The sequence below is a fragment of the Opisthocomus hoazin genome, chromosome 7 (genome assembly GCF_030867145.1).
Source record: "Opisthocomus hoazin isolate bOpiHoa1 chromosome 7, bOpiHoa1.hap1, whole genome shotgun sequence".
Lineage (NCBI taxonomy): Eukaryota > Metazoa > Chordata > Aves > Opisthocomiformes > Opisthocomidae > Opisthocomus > Opisthocomus hoazin.
In genome coordinates, this window is record NC_134420.1 from 12,907,679 (window position 1) to 12,928,727 (window position 21,049).

Below are 21,049 nucleotides of genomic sequence, written 5' to 3' on the forward strand. Positions count from 1 at the left end.
ATCTAAAAATCTTTATTAAATTTCCTACTGAAGAAAGTAATTTTTGTTAAACTTTTTTCCCACCAGAAGTAATCTTGACTGTAGCAGAATGGCTGTTAACTATTTATTTCAACTTGTCACTTGTTGGTTTCTCAGTTCTGTTGTTTTTGTCAGATAAAGCTGTTCTGGGTACTGCTCAATTGTTTCAACTGTGAGTGTCAGAACTGCTTTCAGGTGTTCTGGCTCTCAGTATAATATCACGAAGAGGCTCCGCATGCCGTACCCTGATGCCCAGTTTGGGTGAGCAGGGAACCAGGGCTCCAAGAGACAGCAGGGACAGCCCTGCAATACAGTTTCACTTCAGGACTTAATGCCAGGTCTTCTGTCAGCACAAAACAACAGTTGGTTTCATTAACACTGAATTGCTTTAAGTCAGCTAAGCTTTTGCTTATATTGCTTATTAGCTTCTCTGGCTCCACTGGTTTTTTTGATTTTTCATGCTGTGGTAGTCCTTAATTTTGGTTTAGTCTTCGTTACTGCTAACAGGTGACTTGCACAGGTTTTTAGTTCTACTTAAATGCGGAGATTTTGAGCAGCTACATTTTATTGAGAGGCTTATGCACACAAAAACCCTAACCATATTATTTTATTTATTAGTGTAACATTTAATGCTTCCATGAGAGGCAAAAGATAAACATCATTTAACCCAAGCATAGAAAGAAAAAACAGTTTTTAGAGACATCCCTCTCCCCCACTCACCTTTTTCAGACTTAAATTTTAACTAGGCAAACAGAACAGAAAGGTTTAGCCACAAGTAAAGAACAATGGTATGAGAAGATAAGGTAGCTCTGGGATGAGGAAAAAAACTTGTGTTATCCAGTGTCAGAGCAAATGCCTTAAGTGTGCTAAAGTAACGTAACAGAATGGAAGAGCGTCGCTACAAATTGTTTAGATAGATTTGTTGTAAACATCAAATAACCATAATTATTTTAGGTGAAAGTATAAAATGCTCTGAGCTAACAGATTTAAGGAATTCTTGAATAATGTTTGAAGCTTAACACCAATGAAATTATGAGAAAATAGGATATTTTCCCATTCTGAAGCAATACCCGCCCCAGTCACCACCAACAATGATGTCCCTTTCTGAGTAAAACACAAGCTGTGGTGTAACCAGGTTTGATCTCTATACAAGCCGGCGGGGAAACAGCAAATACCTCCATCATGCACTTGAGTAAATGTGTACAGCAGTAATTAGGATGCCAGTACCACTTCAAGGCTGGATCTGCCCTTCATTACAGACGTATCCCAAGCCTCCAGATTATTGTGAACAGCCACACATTAGGACAAAAGTGCAACTTTTATCAAGAAATGAAGCTGAAGCTTAAGAACTGAACTTGAGAATCAGTAACACTTGCCTAATTAAAAGATGACTAAAAGAGATGTAGTAATGGAAGCCTGAAACAATGTCAGTTTGTTTCCCTACATAGAACACTGTTAGCTCAATTTATCCTTAAAAGCAGCACACCAGGAAGCACAGAAAGCAGAACTTGTGATCATGGCCACGTGTGCATTACAGTTATTATGGTCAAAATCCCAATTACTGTCCATTAACTGAATATTCAATTCCAGGTTGGTTTTTTTTCTTTAATAAGAGCTACAGATATATTAGAACCTAATGCGTTTGAGGTAAGTAAAGCTGAAAAGGTATTAAACATCCACAAATTTGGTATAACATTAAGAAAACTAACTGACAATGAAAGCAGCACTAATAGCAATCTTCAAGTGAAACAACCCAGATAAAGCAATAGTTATCAGATGAAAATACTTACAATTTAAATTCTTCAAACCCAATATGTTGCTTATTTAGCATGAACGCAGATGCTTTTCTCACATAAATAATTTATGTTGATAACAATTTATTAGTAAGTGTACAAGACATCTGCATTTTATGCAGCTAAAATGCTTGAATCACTGTTTTCAGACTTCACCATAAGAAAATTATTTGTGATAATGTGATGAGCTGCTAAATTTTCTAGCAGGCCAATAGGCATTGTTGAGTAAGAACCTTGGACAATTTTATTATCACACCGTTGAGCAGCATAGCATGGTTTCACACAATTTTTAGCTGCATGAGGAATACCAAAGCTGGCACTAGTTGACCACTGCAGACATTAGGCTGGGTCACTGAAGAGCTAAAGTCAAGTCTCCCACCACCTGTCTGCAGCCGTATTTTGGATGAAGAACAAACATCTGCTATCGCTGCAGCTCCCTATGCATGACACTGGCTAACTGTAATGGTGACTGGATGTCCAAGACTCTGCTGCTGTCCCTTGGTCTTCCTCAGGGCAGCCTTACTTCCAGGCTGCTTTCTAAGGGTCTTCATGGGGCTCTTACAGGGCTGCACAGCTACAGGAGGTGTTAGGTAATTCCTCCTCCCCTTACTTTGGTGCCGTTTCCCTGCAATCACCATTCAGGACAGCAGGTACATTAAGAAAGTGTCCTTGTAGGTATTGCCTTGAACTGCCACAGCATGAGGAGAGTATATGTCTTCAATGCATGTATACATTTATGTCAAAAATGAATAGTTTGGTACCAGTAATGCCACCACTCTTACTTCTGGCTGCATTCACAAGGGAAAGCGCGACCTGATCAGCTCTTGAAAGGAAGGATGTAGGTGCCCAAGCCCCAGGAGAAGGGCCTGGCCTAAGCAATACAAGTGGCACAAGACATCTGATGCGGGGTTCTAGGTCTAGTGAGGCTTGATTGGCTAGTATTGAGTATTTGCCTTTTACGCATTAATTCTGAATTACTGTTCTAAGATGCCAGACCTCCCTGTGTATTGCATTAAATACACAGGGCTCTAACTGCAGGCTCAAGATCCTAGCTTAGAGACTATAGGCCTTCAAATTTAGTAGTGTAATGCTGGGCTTAGAGGCATCAACGTCCTCTGCTGCCCTTAGCCTCAAGTCTTTTCTGGTGTGAAACCACATGAACCTTCTACAATACACAGATGCTTTAAGCCTTTCCGAATGAGTAGTACTCTCTTAAGAAGGATGATTAAAAAGGATTGAAAGTGATAAATGTTCCAGTAGCTGTATTTTACTAGCAACTCCATCATAAATAAAAAGTTTAATATAACATGATTCGAGGTGACATACTTCAAGTGTGCTAGCTTTTGTATAAATAGACAGTTTGATTCTCATTCAACTCTAATTTACAAACTAACAGAAATGTGTAAAAAGATGTCAGAAGTAGGACCAGAACCCAGGTCTGGAGTTTCTACCACCGATTCATAAGAACACTTCCTTTGTTCTAGTAAAAATTGTCTCTTTACATGCAACCAGAATTATCTACATAAATTTCCAAGTAATTTGAACTGGCATATCTGCATATTCCCATTACAAAGCAATAAAAAAGTGTTCTCAAGGCAAAGTTTTCATGATGTAATTATTAGACTCATTATTACAATGTACAATAGTGATGACACCATGTTTTCTACTTACATTAAAAAGCATTAATCTGCTGTTCTTCACAGGCATCCTACATGACAACAGGAAGTAATTAATTAGTCATTAAACAAGACTACTAGATTTTGTTTTTTCCTGTTTTCCAGTGTAACTGCTGAAACATTAAGATAAAAACTGTGTCAGAACACTTTCCAAAATGAAAGGGTAGCCTCAACATTATGCACCCTATACAAACTGCTAATGAATAAAGCATTAAACTTATGAGTGCTAAATACCTTGATTGCTACTGAGAGTAGCAGGACAAAACCAGGTGCATGTATACTGTCACCATCTGCAGAATCCTAAGGTGCATATCACAGATGCACTCTGAATGTTCTCGGTTGTTTTCCAAGCTACAACATAGTGCATAGTTAAGACAGTATGAAACAAATATGACAGGATTCTGAGTTTGCATTTAGTATTTACAGCAATCTTACAAAGCCTAATGTTTGCAGAAAGTGAAATTTTTGCAATGAGAATAATGCAGTCAAAGATAACAGCAAACGCTGTTTACCTTCCACAGATACTCTTATTTTTTTCTGTACTGTTCAGTTATGTCTTGGTAGAATCAAAGACAGATGATTCAATGTTAATAGTATCTTACCCTGCTTAGGAGTGAAATGTTTTTGTTTCTTTCAGTTTGTAACTACTTCAACAGTGTAGATACCTCTTCTGTTCTCATAGCATCAGACAGGAAACTAAGTTCATTGCACAGTGTCTCGTACCTGAAGGCCATCCGGATCTGTGCAACATTTGTCTTTCGAATGTCATTTCCCTCAGGCCCTTCTTTACAGTAATTCACTCCTAAGAATTTCTGTTTTTCCTGTGAATGGGATTAAAGGTAAAATGGAAGAAGTCAGTTCAGCTGCTTTGATTTATTATATAAGTGGGTCTTTGTTAGTTGAATGACTCCAGTACAAGTGAAAAGAGCAGCTTCAACCAGCCTGGGCACTGAACTTCACCCTCAGAGTCTTAACCAGTTTTGGAGATTTTAAGGCCAAGGTTATTATATATATATTACTCAGCAGTGCACTTAGTCTGGCTTGCTAAAACTCTCTGTGCTAGTGTTCGGTCTTCACTACTACATCTCTCATGTGAGACGTCAAAAACATTTCTTTTGTTAGTTAAATGTTGCACAAAAGGAAAATTAGTAGTTGTTACTAGAGAATATTGGAAGAAACAACAGAATATACTTGGAAAGCCCCTTCATATACCAGCTCCTTGAGAGGAATGTTTGAAAGTGACATAGAAGAGAGGATGCTCTAAAATAAGTCCTAGAGAAAGCCATGGATGTATAGAACTGTAAAGCCACATGGGAATTTAATCTAATCTGACTGCCTACCTAAACCAGAATATTTTCTGTAGTACTCCCTTCCAAGCAAAAACAGGTCTTGCTTATGATAGGCAGTTTGTTTTCACTCAATGCGAGACATGATGTATAAAATTACTGGCAAAGGGATATCACCCAAATAATTAAAGGTTTGGGACTGGAGGCAGAACGGAGTATAAACAGGCACCTGGTCTCTCTGCATGTTTTGGGAACTCCAAAAAAAGGTCATGAGGAAAAATGTAATGTATTAACGTTACAGTTTTTTTTAAATGTAAGACTGCATAGCAGACAGTTTGTGAATATTTCTGGAAAAGAGGAAAGGGACGTGCAGAAATACATCGCATAATAAGCACCTTCTATTCAGTTTTCAGACTATTGACTTCTCAGTTCCTACTTGCCCTAATATTCACAAAAGAGATTTTTTCAGCCATAATTACCTTGTCTGACAATCCACTCTGTAGTACGCTGTTTCTTGCAATTTCACACAAGTCACAGGTACTTAGTTTCCATACCTGGGCTGCGATAGCATATTCTTCCATGAGAGCTTCCTGTATCACCAAAATATGTTTAATGTTAAATTATGTGTAAATAAGATCTAAATGGGGATATGTACTGATTACTAATTAAGGCATTTATACATGCTCTTTAGATAGCTGTGAAAAATCAGAGGTTTAAGACTTTAACATCATAATTACTAAGAAACAGAATTGTTTATTTCAAATTTCCCAAGGGCGACCGTTAAATAATTAATAGGCACTGGGTATCCAGTTACCTTGGTGTGAGAAATTGCAGCCTGCAGTCCAGATCCTTAGAGGCATTTATTAAGCAATTTCAAATGAGATCCCAGGTTATACAAACACCTTGGAGGATCTAGTCATGAATCTTTAATGAATAAGTACATAACAGATAGCAGGGCAATTTCTCACTTCTGACCTCCCACGCAAGGAGGTTGGGTCCGACTCTAGTGGACTCTCACAGCTGAGAATTTTCCACACTATGTGTAACTTGGCTGGTGCTGCATTACATCCACGCAGAAAGCCCCCACAGAAGCTCTCTGTCTTTTGTAGTAGAGACATGTCACGGGCCAGAAGCAAGCTGTGTGAAGCACACCAGAGCTCAGCCTGCCCTCAGGACACAGACAGCTGAGCAGTGTGCAGGCCACAACTGAGGCATCAAAGCCAGTGACCAGGCACTGCTGTCCTGCTAGGCCACCTAAGGGCAAGAATCTGTTTCAGTTCGCTGAGCAAACAGCTCATATGTCATCTTCAGAGATTCCACATAGTGGTGCTGTAACGTACTTGCCCAGATTTATTAGTAAGGAAACTGGACTTCCCTGGCTCTCTAGAGGATTGTTTATGAAGGCTCAAACCTCCCTTCAGCCTCATCCTTCATTCTATACTTCAACAGCCAACACTGGAGAGGCAAGAGTACAAAAGAAACATAATTAGGAAATCAGACATTTCCCTCTAAAACCTAACAGCGAGTAGCAGACTGAGAATGAGGAAGAATAATGAATGAAGTGACTGAAAGACATGAAACTTTATACCCTAAACAATGATATAAAATAGCTTTCAGGTCATTCTAGGCCTATGTGGTACTGTTGCCAAATTCAAAGACAAGTGCTTTTTGCAATTCTTACCTTTGTATAATGAAACTGCATAGGATCATCTGTGGAGAGAGAGACATGAAGTCCCTTATGTAGAAATTCCCGTAGTGGGTTTTTTGAGTACTCCAGGAAGAGGCTATTGTTACTAAGTGGAGACATAGCAATGGGTATTTGTGCAAGATAATAAAGATACTGGAGGACAGGACTCTGCAAAACAAAACACAATCAGCATTTAATAGCACTACGGGATAATGAAAAAAAGGAGGATTCCCTCGGATGAAATGGAAACAGCATTACAGAGGGAGGACTAAGACCAAAAAAAATCAGGTTGACACTAACTCTGACTTCTTTAGAAAATATTTAAAAGTCTGAATTTTAAATGTTACTGATCTTCATAAAAAATAATTTACATTCTTCAACATGTATGTCATCTTCTTTTTAAAAATATGGCAACTGATATTACTGTAGATTAGTAAGGATATGTGACTATTAAGGGTACTGCATTTGATACCAGCTGCATACCTTCCCTCAAAACCTGAAAGTCACCTGTAACAACTGCTAAGCAATTTGTTATTTTCAAAACTGCAGTCCAGTAAGTAAATTTTAGGAGCAGTTTTTAAGTTATTAGAAGTTATGTGTTGCTGTTGCACATAATATAAATAATCTGTGGTTGCCTCATCTTTACTACTATTTTTGATTTAACCAACCTGTGAACCTAACAAGTGCCATTATTTTTTTTAATTATCATTATTATTATCTGCTATGCCAGGTTATCGCACCAGACTAAGCAGAAGAGAGTGAAGAGGCGAATGCTTTGGTCACATACAGCCTTAGTACTACTCTGTCTGGGTCTAATTTTAGAAACTACCAGTTCTGAGCATAAGATCAGACACAATTTTACGCAAAATTTTTCTTTGTTCTTGGATATGCTGAAAAACACAGAGAGAATTTTCTAGCATTAACCAGAAAATCCAAGTTACAAGAGAACTTCTAAAAAATTACAATAAGCTCAGTACAAGTCTGCCACCCACTGACCAATTATTTTAATTATAAAACAGTGGCCTGGGAATGAGTTGTATGATGTTTTTTACTAACTGATATGCCAGGAATGATGACGTTTGTCCTGTCATAACAATCAAGCTGTATATAAAATATTGCTGTGTTATACAGCTGTGTTAAATTTCTTGATCAAGTGATGCCAGTTACTCCAGATATAAATAATCAAAATCTTAATCAACTTCTGAATGAACTTGAACTACAGCGATACTACTCAGTGAAAATGACCTTTGTCCCTGTACAGAAGAAACTAGAGCTTTCCTTAAATTCTTCTGGCACCTAAACCAGGGAGTAGAAACAAGTCTAAGCAGGTTTTTCCATGTAATTTCAGCTCTGCTTGGAGCAACCAAAAATAGGTGCCGCCAAGTTCCTGACACACCTAAACAGTTGATCATATAAAGACATAGCTTTAAAATATTCACTTAGGAAAAGCTGTACTTTTGTAGCTTAAATAACAAATAGGGAGTTCAGCTGAGTTTATTTATTTCTGATCAAAGTGAAGAGTTACCTGTGCCTTTCTAAGAAAATGAATTTTGGCCTGCCCAGATAAAGTCAATTTGGTGACTGCCGTTTCAACCAGTGACTGATGTCTAAGCAGACAGTGATTAGTTTAGGTGAGCAACCAAGTAATACCTTCTTCAAAAGCAATCCATGAGAGATGTTGTCTGCTGTCAGAAAGGCTGATACAAGGTGTGTGATAGATCCAGCTTCTCCACAGTGAGGTCGAAACAGAAAAGTAGACATGCCTCTTTCCCTGAGGAGATTAAAAGCAAGTTCCACTAACAAAAAATGCACTGTTGTTCATCTATTTTGTATATAATTATCATTAATACTGGAATTTTAAAAAAATGAAAGTTACACATTCTCATGCAGTTTGACATGACATCTGATCAGGCCTACCTGTGGGCTGCTTTCAAAAGCAGCAGGTCCCTCTACCCAAGTCCCTTCCACCACCTGACATATTTGTGTCTTCCTTCTTCTTTCCTTCCCCAGTTACATCTCATTTAGCAATTGTTTAGCTATTCCTGAACAGTTATTGAACTGACTTCAGTTGAGGGAACTGGCAGGTGGGAAGCCAGGTGAATTGATGCAACCTCTGGCTGCATAGATCCTAGATTCAAAGTGAGGGAAGAAGTGGAAGCACATTGCCAAGAGTTTGCTCACACCACCTAGTGTGATGACAACCTGCCATCTCACCAGGTTAAGTGTAGCATAAAACCCCACCTTCAGCAGCACAGAGATGATCTAGGAGTGTCAGTTATTACACTAGACTTCACACTATAATTTTTAGAACTCTTTTATCATCTATATTAAAAATAATGCTGGGTTTTGGGTTATAATGGACCCTATTATTTGCTGCAAATGTCCCATAACTATCTGGAGATGTCCAAAACAAAGAATTTCAACAAGGACTTCTAGAGTATAAGGCAGTTCTAGGATGGATGTTTATTTCTCCTGAAAATGGATGCGAGGATGTAATCCATCCTTGCTGACTTTGCTAATACTACTGGAAGTAGTATTAAAACATTCTTTTAATGGACTGGCTGTGGTGCCTCAAATACTCAGTATGTCTAACAGGGTGAACAGTTTTACTGACTCATTGATAAATTGTGTCATTATCTCACCTAGCTGTAAAGAATATTTAATGATTATCTAGGGAGATTTTCAAATAGGAGTTGAAATGATCTTGAGGTAAAAAAGAAATGCATGAGTTCTGACAAACTCTGTCTTTGGAAAAGAGAAAAATGCAGACTACAGAGAATGTAAAGGAAGTCAGGAGAAAGGGATGACTGTATCTGCTGTACTTTGTCATTTCCATTACAGAAACTAGCTACAAAAAAACCCTAAAACTAACAACTAGGCCTGTTTGTTGCAAGTACAAGGTAATTTAAGGTGGATGGTTTTATGATGAGTTTTGATTACATAGGGTGGTAGAGAAAGAAATGCTTGAGGTCGCAGTGGAAGAGAAGAAATAACATTTTGAATATTAACTTGGATAAGACCTGTTAAAATGACAAATCTGTGCACCTCCTGTAAGAAAATACCAAAACATTTTATAAATAATAATGAACAAAATCCTTGCAAGGTAAGTGATGACACCGTAGTATCAATGGATAACCTCACTGTTCCTCAGTTTGAGTCAGTTGTGCAGATCACTCAGTGAGTCAGCCACAAAGTCAGGAACGTAACCTCAAGGCGAATTTCAGGCTTTACTGAGCCCGATGCCAAAATCTGCTTTTACAGTCATGAACTCACATTCAGTACCATAACTCCCTGCATTACTTGCCTAGACACTGGTCTCAAAAGTAGTAAAACTGAATGAGTCAAAAAGCATGCTAAAGTAAGTTAGCTAGATGTGAAGTTTATTATTACGTCCTCTTTTGTCTATCTTTGATAACAGCAACAGCCCTTAAACCAGTATTTCACAACATAACTTTGTAGCTCTTAAATTACCAGGAGACAGCAAGCTACCAAGAGCTACATTATATTTGGAAATCCACTGTGAATCCAAACAAAGGTCAACAAGTGAATTTTGTGGGGTTTCTTCTTTTGTTTGATACATTCAGGTTTAAGGAATTCACAAAACAAAAAATACACACAAATGTCAAAGCAAGATATTAATTTAATGCCTTTACAATTTCTGAATATTTCATTTGAATTCATTTTGCACCTAACGTTTTCAAAATAACTCATGTACTCCTCTTGGAATTTTTAAAATAATTTAAGATAACTTGCTTCAAAAGATATACGATCTAGACATTGACTTAGACAGAGACCACGGTTATTTTTTCTTTCTGGAAGTTTGTAAAAGAGGAAAATTACTACTTACTTCCTAAGGTTGTTTAGCAACATGATGTTCACATACATATAATACAAATAATAGCTATACGGGGGATTCTTCTCACTGGTCCACAGGTCAGGGCTAAGGCTCTTGTCAGAGAACATGTGGCCACTGTGTTTGGATTCATCATCAACACTGTCAAAGCCAGTGACCTGGTGGGAGAAGAGATTCACAGAAATCAATGTTTTCAAGAAGCAAAACTTCAACGTTACTCTTGCTTCAGGTCTTGCTTGTACAAAGCATCTAGTCCTCTTTGTTTCCCTCCTTATGTTAGTAGTCCTGCTGCTCTGCCCTCCTACTGTACCACACAGACTGCAGGAATAATGTGCTTTCTCGAAGGATGTTTCACCCATTCTTTTCTCCCGAGATAAACAGGAGGCTGAGAGGCACAAAAGCCTTTCAGATGCCTGTGGGGGCACAGGCCTGTGAGACTCCCTCAGATCCTTTAAACTCATCTGCTTTGGTATTTGAAAAGCAGCTGAAGGCCAGAGGCTCCTAGGAAACCTCACAGTTCTGATCTGGGGCATGCTCAGAAATGTCTTTTAATCCTGTTCCAGCAGATACATCCCCACCTCTCTCCTGAGTCCCATCAGGATCTACACAATGCTGCTTTTCAGTTGCCTGCTTTTTGGAGGCCAGTCCCAGGGGCAAGCTCAAAGTACACATCCTGGACCACAATGTTCCCTCTGCACAAGAGCATGCGAACATTTTTCGGTCATTCTTTATAGAGAGGATTACTGAGAGGACAAATAAATAGCTGTTGAGCTGTTTCAGGGGAAATAAATGGCAACTCTTTGACAACATGACCTTACCCAGGTTTTTATTAAGTAGTATGTCAGGGCTTTAAAACATGACCTTACCCAGGTTTTTATTAAGTAGTATGTCAGGGCTTTAAAACAATAATAGAAGTAATCTATGGAGGTGGAAGATTTTTTTTAGGTCTGGGAACAGCTGGGGACAAAGAAAATATATGAGTGGGAGAGGATTCATTTCTTGTGAGACAGAAAATTCAAACATACTTACATATTTGAGGAAAAGGTGCAGTTCTCTGTGGTCTTTGGGATTGATTGTTGCTTCAAACAGAGGTACAAAGATGTTCTCCAACATCTTCCCAAAGCTAGGCAGAATATTTTTTGACCTGAATATGTCACTGAAGAGGAAAAAAATATACACAGTTGTGACCATTCTTTAATATTTTTCCTCCACTTTCGTATTTTCTGTTATTTGTGTATATTGTACAGATTCAGTTCTACCAGGATTTAGAAATTCAAAGTTTTTGTCAGTGCAGGGATTGTCTCTATACTCCATTTCCTGTGCTGCCTGGCACTCTGCTTCATCCAGGCTTTGCTGAAGCTCCCAAGCGCTCCAAAAATAGAGACAGTATGCAGGGGTAGATGCTGTCTCAAGAACAGTAACCCTTTCTCTTCCAGCAATCCAAGAACTAATATGGGAGATAAGAAACAACCTCTCATGAAAGATTCTGTTTTCCAAAGTTGTAACTACTCCAAATGAAGGCAGAATGTTCTGCTTTAGTGAGCCTCTCAGAAAAGAGGGACAGTACTTCAGTGTGTCATTAAGTGCATGACTGAAAGTGCTGACTCTGCTATGTACGTAAGATATTAAAGGAGAGAAACATTCTCCCTCATGAGAAACACACTCTGGGGGACATATGCGATCATGACAGCTCTTTCTCTACCCATATTCCAACTATGCAACTGCAAAACATGAAGCTCAGCTACTAAGGCTGACAAATTTATCATGGGAGACTGTATTACAATATACAGTGTTAGAAACAAAAAAAACATTTAATAAAGTCCCAAAGGATGCTTAAAAACTAAGAAAAACTGAAATTGATTTAAGCTTGCAAATCTACAATCTGGGTTGTGTTTCCAAGTTCACTGTCATGTAGTCACTGATCTTGAGGATGTTTAATAAGTTTTACATAGCATTTTCTACTACTTTATGGAATTCAAGAGTTGATTTATTTTCATTACTAAATCGTATTTTAACTTGCCTTTGAATGCAGCTTTATTTCACCCAGTTGTAATTTTGGGTTTTAGTACCTTCAGACTTACAAACAATTCACAGTAGTTTTGAATAGCTTCATAAAGAGTAGATTCAAACCCCATCTCCTGTCTTCCACCCTCAAACTGCCAGGAAAACTGCAACAATGATGAAGAATATATTTCCCAGGCTGTTGCTTATAAATAAAACTACAGGACAGATCATAAACCATCTAAAAAAATATCAGAAATTAAACCAAATCACCGGTATGATTTCAAAGTATCAGAATTACCAAGAGCTCCTGACTACTTACTAGATTCTGGGAACCTGAATTATCCAGCGCATATTAGGGGAATAAACTTTATGCTTAATGAACCATTTTGCCAAGTTCAGCCATTCATCTGGAGACCGTCCATAAATGGATAAGCGGGGTTCTGTGTACTGGTACTTACTTTCTTCTAGTTCACGGGCTACTTCCTATAAAAGAATAAATACATTTGCTGTAATACGGACACTGGAGATCATTTACAACTAGTAGTATATTTATCATTGTATTTTCCTTAGACCAGATGTAACTGCATTGCCACCCTTTAAAGATAACGGGAATCTCTCGTTTATTAATCCATTATTTTATTTTAAGCATCTACATATTCTGCCAGCAAGCTATCTCAGATACCATTTGAGTATAACTAATGGTAACAACTAGATTTAGAGGACAATATTCTTGTGCAGTTTTTACTAACATGTTTGTAAGACATAGGTTTAAAATTGGTAAATCAGAATTATACTATTTAAACTGTAGTAAATGACTACATAAAATATGCAGACCAATGGAGAATCTAACCCAGAATCTGTGGTAGTAAGCACCTTTAAGGCTATTGATCTTAGACAAGCACTTCTACACATCTAAGAAGAGCTGACATCTAATTCATGAAAACTACTTTTGTTGTAGGAAATTAATTTGAAGCCTGTGCTTGCATGTGCACATACAGATTTATGCAGAGATGCTTCCCTAGCTCCTTCTAGCAACTACCACTAGCCAACTACATCCTAACAAAATATTAAGCCAGTGAATTAACCCTTGGCTGCTCTGCATTAGTTTGAAACTGCACACAACTCTGCCTTGAACGCATACACAGGTTACGTGTATGAGTTTCTAACTCATAAAATTATTTCAAAAGCAGCAGTGGCTGACTTAGCAGAGGTCTTTCTCTGATGAATTTCTAGAGCAAGTCCAGTACTTGGAATCACTTAATCATAGTGTTAGCTCTAGATACAATTATGGCATCACAAATCTTTTATAAACTTTCATTTCTCTACAGCTGGAAAAGCTTGAAACTTATTTACCTTGACCATACGAGCAAAATATTCACCACCTATGTGATTCTCTGTTTTCAAATACAAGTCCCTCAGCTCACTGGCACCAACTGGATTGTACTTGGAATTGAATTTGTCAAATCGATGAAATGTTTGACGACCCTGGAGGAGGAAAAAACCCAAATAATCATGGTTTTAAGTACCACAATACTTCATAAATTAAATCGCCTAGCACTAAAAGGCTCAGAAAAAGCCTATGCTAACTTACTTTAAACATGCAAAGTAATGCATGAGTTCAAATTCTGATTTAATAAGTTATCCTGAAAAAAACAAAAAACAGAATTTCACACTTAGAAAACTTAGCTTTTTCTCCTTTATTTTGTAATTTTAATACACTTACTGCATGGACATCTAAAGAGTCTACGGTGAGGTCATAAGGGTCCATGTGAAGGCTTTCAAAAACTTGCTTTAAAGTCATCTTCTTGCCTTTTTTCTCTGCAACAATCCTGTCGGGCTCCGTTTGATATGTGTGCTTAATAAACCTCAGTAAGTGTTTCTGGTTCATGCAAGCAGCAGCATGGATATGAGTATCAACCTGAAATCAAGAGGTTATACATGCTCATCATCCATATACATAAATTTAAATTAGCAAAGTATCTATGTCAGTGATAACAATGACTAAAGCCTTCTAAAATATTCCTTAAGTTACAAATGGATTACTACCTAAGCAACTCAAAATGCTTCAGAACCCTTAGATTTTAGTTTTGGAGGAATTATTCAACATGCAGAACTGTAAATAAAATAGCCCTCAATTAATATTTTTCCTATTTAAGTAAGAAAATTTTCAACAAGTTAAGATATTGTAAGTGCCAATCACAGAACCTGGGTTCAAATTAAATTTGATACTTCCTTAAAGGACAGTCTGATCATTTAGTACCCCTTTATTTCATCCATGAATCAATGATCTCTTTCTAGTTATAGACTGTAGTTATAACCCTCCTCTCTGACTGAAAGGACCTGGAACTGTGAGCCATTTCCAAAAGCATAATTCATTTTTGTATTTCAAGCACATGAAACATCTTAGGTCACTAGAACTGCAAAATGTACATGAGAGGTTCTGTCACTATTTTTTCCAAGTTTAATTATAATACAGCAACTCATAATGCTGACATATTTTTCAGTTTCTTCAGATGTCTTCACACACCAAGGGAAGTGCAAGCTTCACAGAAAGGCTGAGAGTACTCCTTCAGCTTTTTGTTTAAGTCCCATTTAAAAAAAATTCACAAGAACTAAGTGGTTTTCACAGGTATGCTTTTCTTTTGCTCAGAAGCTTGCACTTCCATTTGAGCAGCCTGTATTAGAACACAATCCAAAGAAACAACTGATGAGATTTGGGACTTTGTTCATTTACATTTTCCCTTCAGTATGTGTAATTCCTTGGGTGCTTCCAGCAGGTATGTAAAACAAATCCGTTGCAGTTCCTTGCAGTCAAGGATTTATTATCTTAACTACACCAATAAAGAATAGAAGAAAACCGAGTATATTCCCCAACTACTTCTTGTTTGAAAAGGCAGGTAATACTAATCACAGTTCATAAGGACTAAGTATCTGAAAGGGAAGAATAGGCCTTAGCTCAGATAATGGGCCTTACAGAATCTAACAGCACAGCAATATCCAATGTACAGAACAGCAGAGCTGGTGCTCTAGGGTCCATTTGCTTTGAATTTCCTTGAGAAATTCTGATTGAACAACAGTTTTGTCCCTACCTGGACACAGATGGCCACGAACACAGGGATGTGGTCAGCAGCAATCACCAACTTTCACTATTTCTAACATCTGCCTTGTGCACCAACTACCTGGTACTGAAGACAAGTCTTTAAAGACCAGCTGGCAGAATGATTCTCCAGAAGCAGAAAGCAAGATAGTTTGTAATACAAGTTTCAAGATGATATATAACGGGGACAGGACGGTTCAGATAGTAAGTCTAAAAAGCACCACACAGTACTGTCCGATAGATTGATAAGAAATGGTGTGGAATCATTATAAGTAACACTTTACCATGAAGTCTTATGTGAAACTGTAGTGGAAAGGGCTGCTCTAACTCCTCATACAGAGTAAGAAAGAAGCTTCAAAGCAGAAATAAAAAACCATCTTGCTTCTGCACAACACTGCAGCTGTCAGAATGCACCCAGTTTTGCTGTCTACATTTAAAGGTTAAAAAAAAAACAAATGCCAGCAACATTCCCAAGAAATGTCACAAAAGGAAACGGGAGCTGGAAAACCCACACTACCATGTGATTGTAAAAATGAAACTTATTTGGCTTTCAGGGTGCAATTTGAGAGTTAATTTGATGAACTGTATACAGGTATTTGTACATCAAAAAAAGACCATGAGGCAGAGAGGGGGCTTTTCAATCTCACAAGCATATGATGTAACAAGATCTGAAGGTTGGATGCTAACATTAGATACAAGTTTCTAAAGACATTTACTACATTGGGAAAGTTTGAACCCACTGCACTGTGCCTTTTAAAATGCAAATAACTAGCACTCCCAGGGACACACTCCCAACACGAGCTGTGCAGCTTGTAGGCAGGAAGTCACACTAGAAGGAATTCTCAGATGAAGCAGCTATAAGAAGTCACTGAACTTACATCTCTGTCCAGGAAAGTGCAAATATGAACACGTACAACATGAGACCGGTGCATTCCCCTTTGCGAGTTGACTAAGTCATCAGCTTTCAGATTCCACCAACAGAAGTAGCTGACATCCTGATCTGCTTTTAAGGATCATTAGGAAACAGATCATTGAGCACCAGAATGAGCAACAGCCATATACTTGCAATGTAAACCTCAGCTTACGCTATGACATACAGTCCACAGAAATGTCATTGTTTTACTTGGCACATGTAGTCATTTAATTTGCAGTTTATACATACAGAAGTTGTTGCAGCCTTGTAAGGGTAAATCTATCTCCATGTGAATGTTAATAGCACAACTAAAGACCAGGCTATAAACAGAATCCTAAACATTAACATTTAATTGTTATTCACTGGCTAGTTCATACATACTTTACAGCTAAATTATGTATATATGCTTGGTCAGGTTAATAAACGTCTTCTGTTTTAGAAACAAATCTTATTTACTATAAACTCTTCCGGGACCAGTGAAATACTACAAACTACTAGGCTTCGTCAACTCATATGAGAGAGGGAAATAACAGTTAATAGATGCCCTACAATCTCTAAACATTCAGGAAAAGCAAGTCATAAGCATAGAATACCAGGTGTAGCGAACGTGAATAAGTGTAGTTTACTGAGCTTTAGAACACAGTGAACGCCAGTGGTGGCTCAGCTACTGGAATTAATGAGTCTTGGAAAAAAACAAACCAAAACAAAACACTTCCTCTTCATTTAAATCAACATGAATTCACTACTGCTAGAAGGGGACAGAAAGCAAGGAGACATTTTGTTTCTTTTGTTCGCTTGTATGTGAGGATCACATGACACAGTAGTAACTGCATTTCTTTTAAGGTCCTGCTTTCCTTTGGGAAATAATTATTTGAAGTGTGGTTCTGCAATTCAGTAAGCTCCTGTGAAATCTCCAGTCCCCACAAGCATATCACACATAGCTCTATAGCTGAGCTAACCACGTCAGGCTTATTCTCAGAGAACAAATATTTTCCTTTTTTTTTTCCCTCCTCCCTCTCCCCCAATATATTTATTTCCCAAGAGTAAAAAGACTTTCCTGTAGTCTCTTTTCACGCTTTTCCCAGAGCATTTGCAGCACTTTGGCTACCTTTTTTAACTACCCAGTTTATTCTGAACTTTAGGTAAGCAGCAACTTCAGTATTACAGAGTATCACACAGCTTTTTCTTCATTGTTTTATAGAAGCAATGCAACTTTTTGGAAGGTTTTAATGACTTGAGCTTTGACCTACTCTAGCATATAATTAATTAGTGTGTATGCTTTTGTGCATTTTCACAATTCAGGGTGAAATTTTATCTAAATGAACCATCTGAACACAGAATCCTTAGACATTGTTTATATGGTCTGATTTGGTTAGAGATTTTTTTTAATTTTAAATGTTCTCATGCTGAGAAATTGTTACTAATTTCATTGTTGTTTATTTTGAAAGGCATCTACTAAAAGAATTTGAACAGACTGAGCCCATGTAAGTGTGGCAAGTGCCCCCTTTGACTCCTTCCTCCCCCCAAAAAAAGACAAAACCAGTTCCATTTTAAGCTGTTATTATTTTGTTCGTCATACGATATGTGATGTAAGCTGAGGCTTTTCTGGGTCATGAGTAACAAGCCTCTGCCACAAGGTCTATCTGCTTCTATTTGCAACATTCTGCTTGAATTTCAAATTTGTGAAAATGCCACTCCAGCCCAATTTCCCCTTGGTGGAAAAAAAACCTCAGCCAAATCTCCTGTTGCAGTTCTTATTCTCCCTTCCCCTCAGGCAGAAACCTTTCAGTCAAGGTCACATTAATCTTCAACGAAAAGAAGAACCACAATGACTGACAGAAGCCTTTCTTGTAACACATAATATACTTTCAGGGAACTCACCTTTTTAACAAATGAAAACAACTGTTAACACAAAGGTTTCCTTAATTCTTTAAGTTCCATCTTCTCATTCAAGCAATGGCGGACATCAGTTTTCTTCGCAATTAAAGGATGGTAGAATTCCCTTCACTCAGCAATTCTCCACATAAGAAAGCTAGCCTGTCTTCCTCTGCATCTTCTCAATTCAGGCTAGCCCTTTTCTTTCCTTATTGACCCGACCACCCATGCCATTTTGTCTGCAGGCTTTGTGGATGAAATGCTTGTACCTCTCAGTCAACATGATTACATCTGTGTACAACTTCCAGGTTGAAGGAGTTCCCATTGCCCTCCAAATCACTTGTCACCAGCACCAACTTCTCCAAACCACTCTGCCTCCCTCATCTTGCTGCACTGCTTCTCTTCTACTCTCTCAAATCTCCACAAAACATCAGTCTCAGATCTATTTTACAGATGCTTATCCGTGCATATCAGAAATAGTGTTGCACTGAGTTAGGCATATGCTCTAGATTCAGAGCGAGATGTGACAAATATAGCAAAATCAAATGCCAAGGGCAGCCCTTTTAATGCTACTGAACTTTTCCAGTGCATAGATTAGTATCAATAGCTGCAAACTACCTGATTTTCTAAACAGAAGCACTTTTAACTCATAAATACTTCTACCCCAATAGCTATGCTCTTCATGAACTTGATACTGAATCCTCTGCAGCCTTTACTTCAGTGCTGGATTGAAGGGAAATCATTCCACATCCCACTGCTAGATTGTCTACTCACCAGTATATTCATACTGCATTAGCTTTTCAGATAGGATGCAACAGCTTTATACAGTAAGCTTTATTCTTTCCTTGCAGCTTACTAATAGGCAGAAGACACAAAATATTCTGCCCTAGGGTAGTGCAGTAATGCTCCTGGCAGCAAAAATATTCCCACAAATACAGAAATACACTGCTGTGAAGACAAATTTATTTTTTTATTCTTGTAATTACTAAAAGAAAGCATACAAGAAAAGCTTTCTTTATGGTCTCTACAGAATGTTTGCATTATAATGATTGATGGCTTTCCACCTGATCATTTTGTGCTCACTTGCAAGACTGAGGGTAGCCACAAGAATTTACCTCAGCATCTCTGCAAGATACAAAGGGAGAAATAGTATACACAGTGCTTTGAAAGCACAAAATACAGCTGTGCTGCCAGTTTACAATGGTAAGGCACCATTACATGCAATGCTAACAGAGATGCAGAGAGGCATTCCTGTCCTTTAAATCCAATGCTAACCCATAAGTCTTCCCGTTCACTATGCCTTTTGGTTTATATAATGAAACTGAATTACATCACCAAATTCAGTAAGTAGCTACTGGGAAAGAGCAGAAGAAGAGAAAAAGAAGAGGAGAAAAACGAAGAAAAAAGCAAAAAAGAAAAAAGCCTCAGAATGAATCAAAGTTCAGCAAAGTTAAGGTATAGAATCACTGTTCACTCATGAGGCTTATAATCATATGTTTAAAAAGCAGTCATCTGTTAATTTCATTGAGTATTTTGTGACATCTATAGAATTTAGAAATATATAAACCCACTCTAACTTCCTTTCTTAGAAGTAGCAAGTGGTTTTTCTACCCTGTGGTCACAAACAAAAGCTAGAATTTACTTCCATTCTGTCTAACCAATACTTAAAAAAAAAAAAAGAATCAGTTGCAACAATCTAGACCAAATGGTGTGTCACGGCAGCAACCAGCTATTGCAACACAGAATTCAGCAAAGCTGTGTAAGCCACTCTAGAAACTGTGTTCTTCCATGCACAGCTAATCTGGCCTGAGCCAAAACTCTGCTGCCACACAAGGCCAGGCATCTGAGATAATGAGAAGAACATGATGTGTAAAAGTTACTGCTATGACATATCCTCAAGTTTGGTTTGCTGACACACTGAAATAATGGCTAAAGAGCGAAAAAATATGAAAAGGAGGCTTAAGCTATCATTTTTTCATCTTTAGAAAACAGTATCAAAGCTATCTGCAGTGAAGGACACCTGCCAACGCAGTACATAGATATGTCATACAGGGAGCAAATTTTAATATTCTTAACGTAATTCAATTCAGTGGTATGCACACACTACTTCATGCATATCATCTACACCTCACACAAGAAAAGCAAAATTGCTGGAACTCCTACTAAAACAATGTCATGCCTTTAATCCTTTTCACACTTACCTTTCTCACATTATAAAAATCTCGATGAGGATTACTCTTTAGTTCTTTAAATTCTGACATTTCATTTAACATCTCATGTAAACTAAATTTAGATTCTAAAAAGTTAAGCCTCCGATGACAATATGTTTTTCTGTAAAAGAAAACAGAAAAATTAACTGTAACTTAAAGCTATTTGTACATCAAGTTAAGAAAGAACTTGAAAGTTTTCACAGTAAAAACAAGTATTTTTTTTATGAAGACCAAGAACCAAGACAAATCCATTCTTCTTATCCTACTGGTTAACAAATATATGTCAATATCCAATATGATTCCAAACCAAAATTGTTAGTGAAGCCTCAAACAGAACTCTACATAACCATGTTACATCCTTTAAGTTGCCCAAGTACTACTATTATCACTGTATCTGTGCATAAACTGCAGTTATTTTAATAATGATGACCAGAGAAAGCACAAAACCTGTAACAAAATGTGATGTCAATTGCTACTATTCTGAAACCATACCTCGAATAGAGCAGATCACCTCATACATAACAGAAACCTGTAATCCAGACTTACTTACTATGGAAATAATTTAAAAAAAAAAAATCCGCAAAGTTTATTTGCTTTGTCAATGTGAATATAAGAAGCTGAGATAAGATCCAATATA

The 21,049-nt window shown here is 37.6% G+C and overlaps 1 protein-coding gene across 3 annotated transcripts in view; it reads right to left on the minus strand.

Moving 5' to 3' along the window:
• Positions 1–609: 609 nt before the first annotated feature.
• AMPD3 (adenosine monophosphate deaminase 3) overlaps positions 610–21,049 on the minus strand; it is a 31,944-nt gene continuing 11,504 nt past the window's right edge. For 2 of the 3 annotated variants that reach the window (XM_075427545.1, XM_075427543.1), the window contains exons 6-15: positions 20,404–20,533; positions 14,041–14,235; positions 13,671–13,802; positions 12,637–12,800; positions 11,343–11,469; positions 10,308–10,471; positions 8,111–8,231; positions 6,455–6,628; positions 5,253–5,363; positions 610–4,308 (exon numbers count right to left, since the gene is read on the minus strand). In XM_075427545.1, the coding sequence (XP_075283660.1) occupies positions 4,132–4,308; positions 5,253–5,363; positions 6,455–6,628; positions 8,111–8,231; positions 10,308–10,471; positions 11,343–11,469; positions 12,637–12,800; positions 13,671–13,802; positions 14,041–14,235; positions 20,404–20,533 (1,495 nt within the window). In that variant the 3' untranslated portion in view covers positions 610–4,131. Of the gene's footprint in view, positions 4,309–5,252; positions 5,364–5,390; positions 6,229–6,454; positions 6,629–8,110; positions 8,232–10,307; positions 10,472–11,342; positions 11,470–12,636; positions 12,801–13,670; positions 13,803–14,040; positions 14,236–20,403; positions 20,534–21,049 lie in introns of those variants that run through there. The other variant, XM_075427546.1, reaches the window with a different exon arrangement.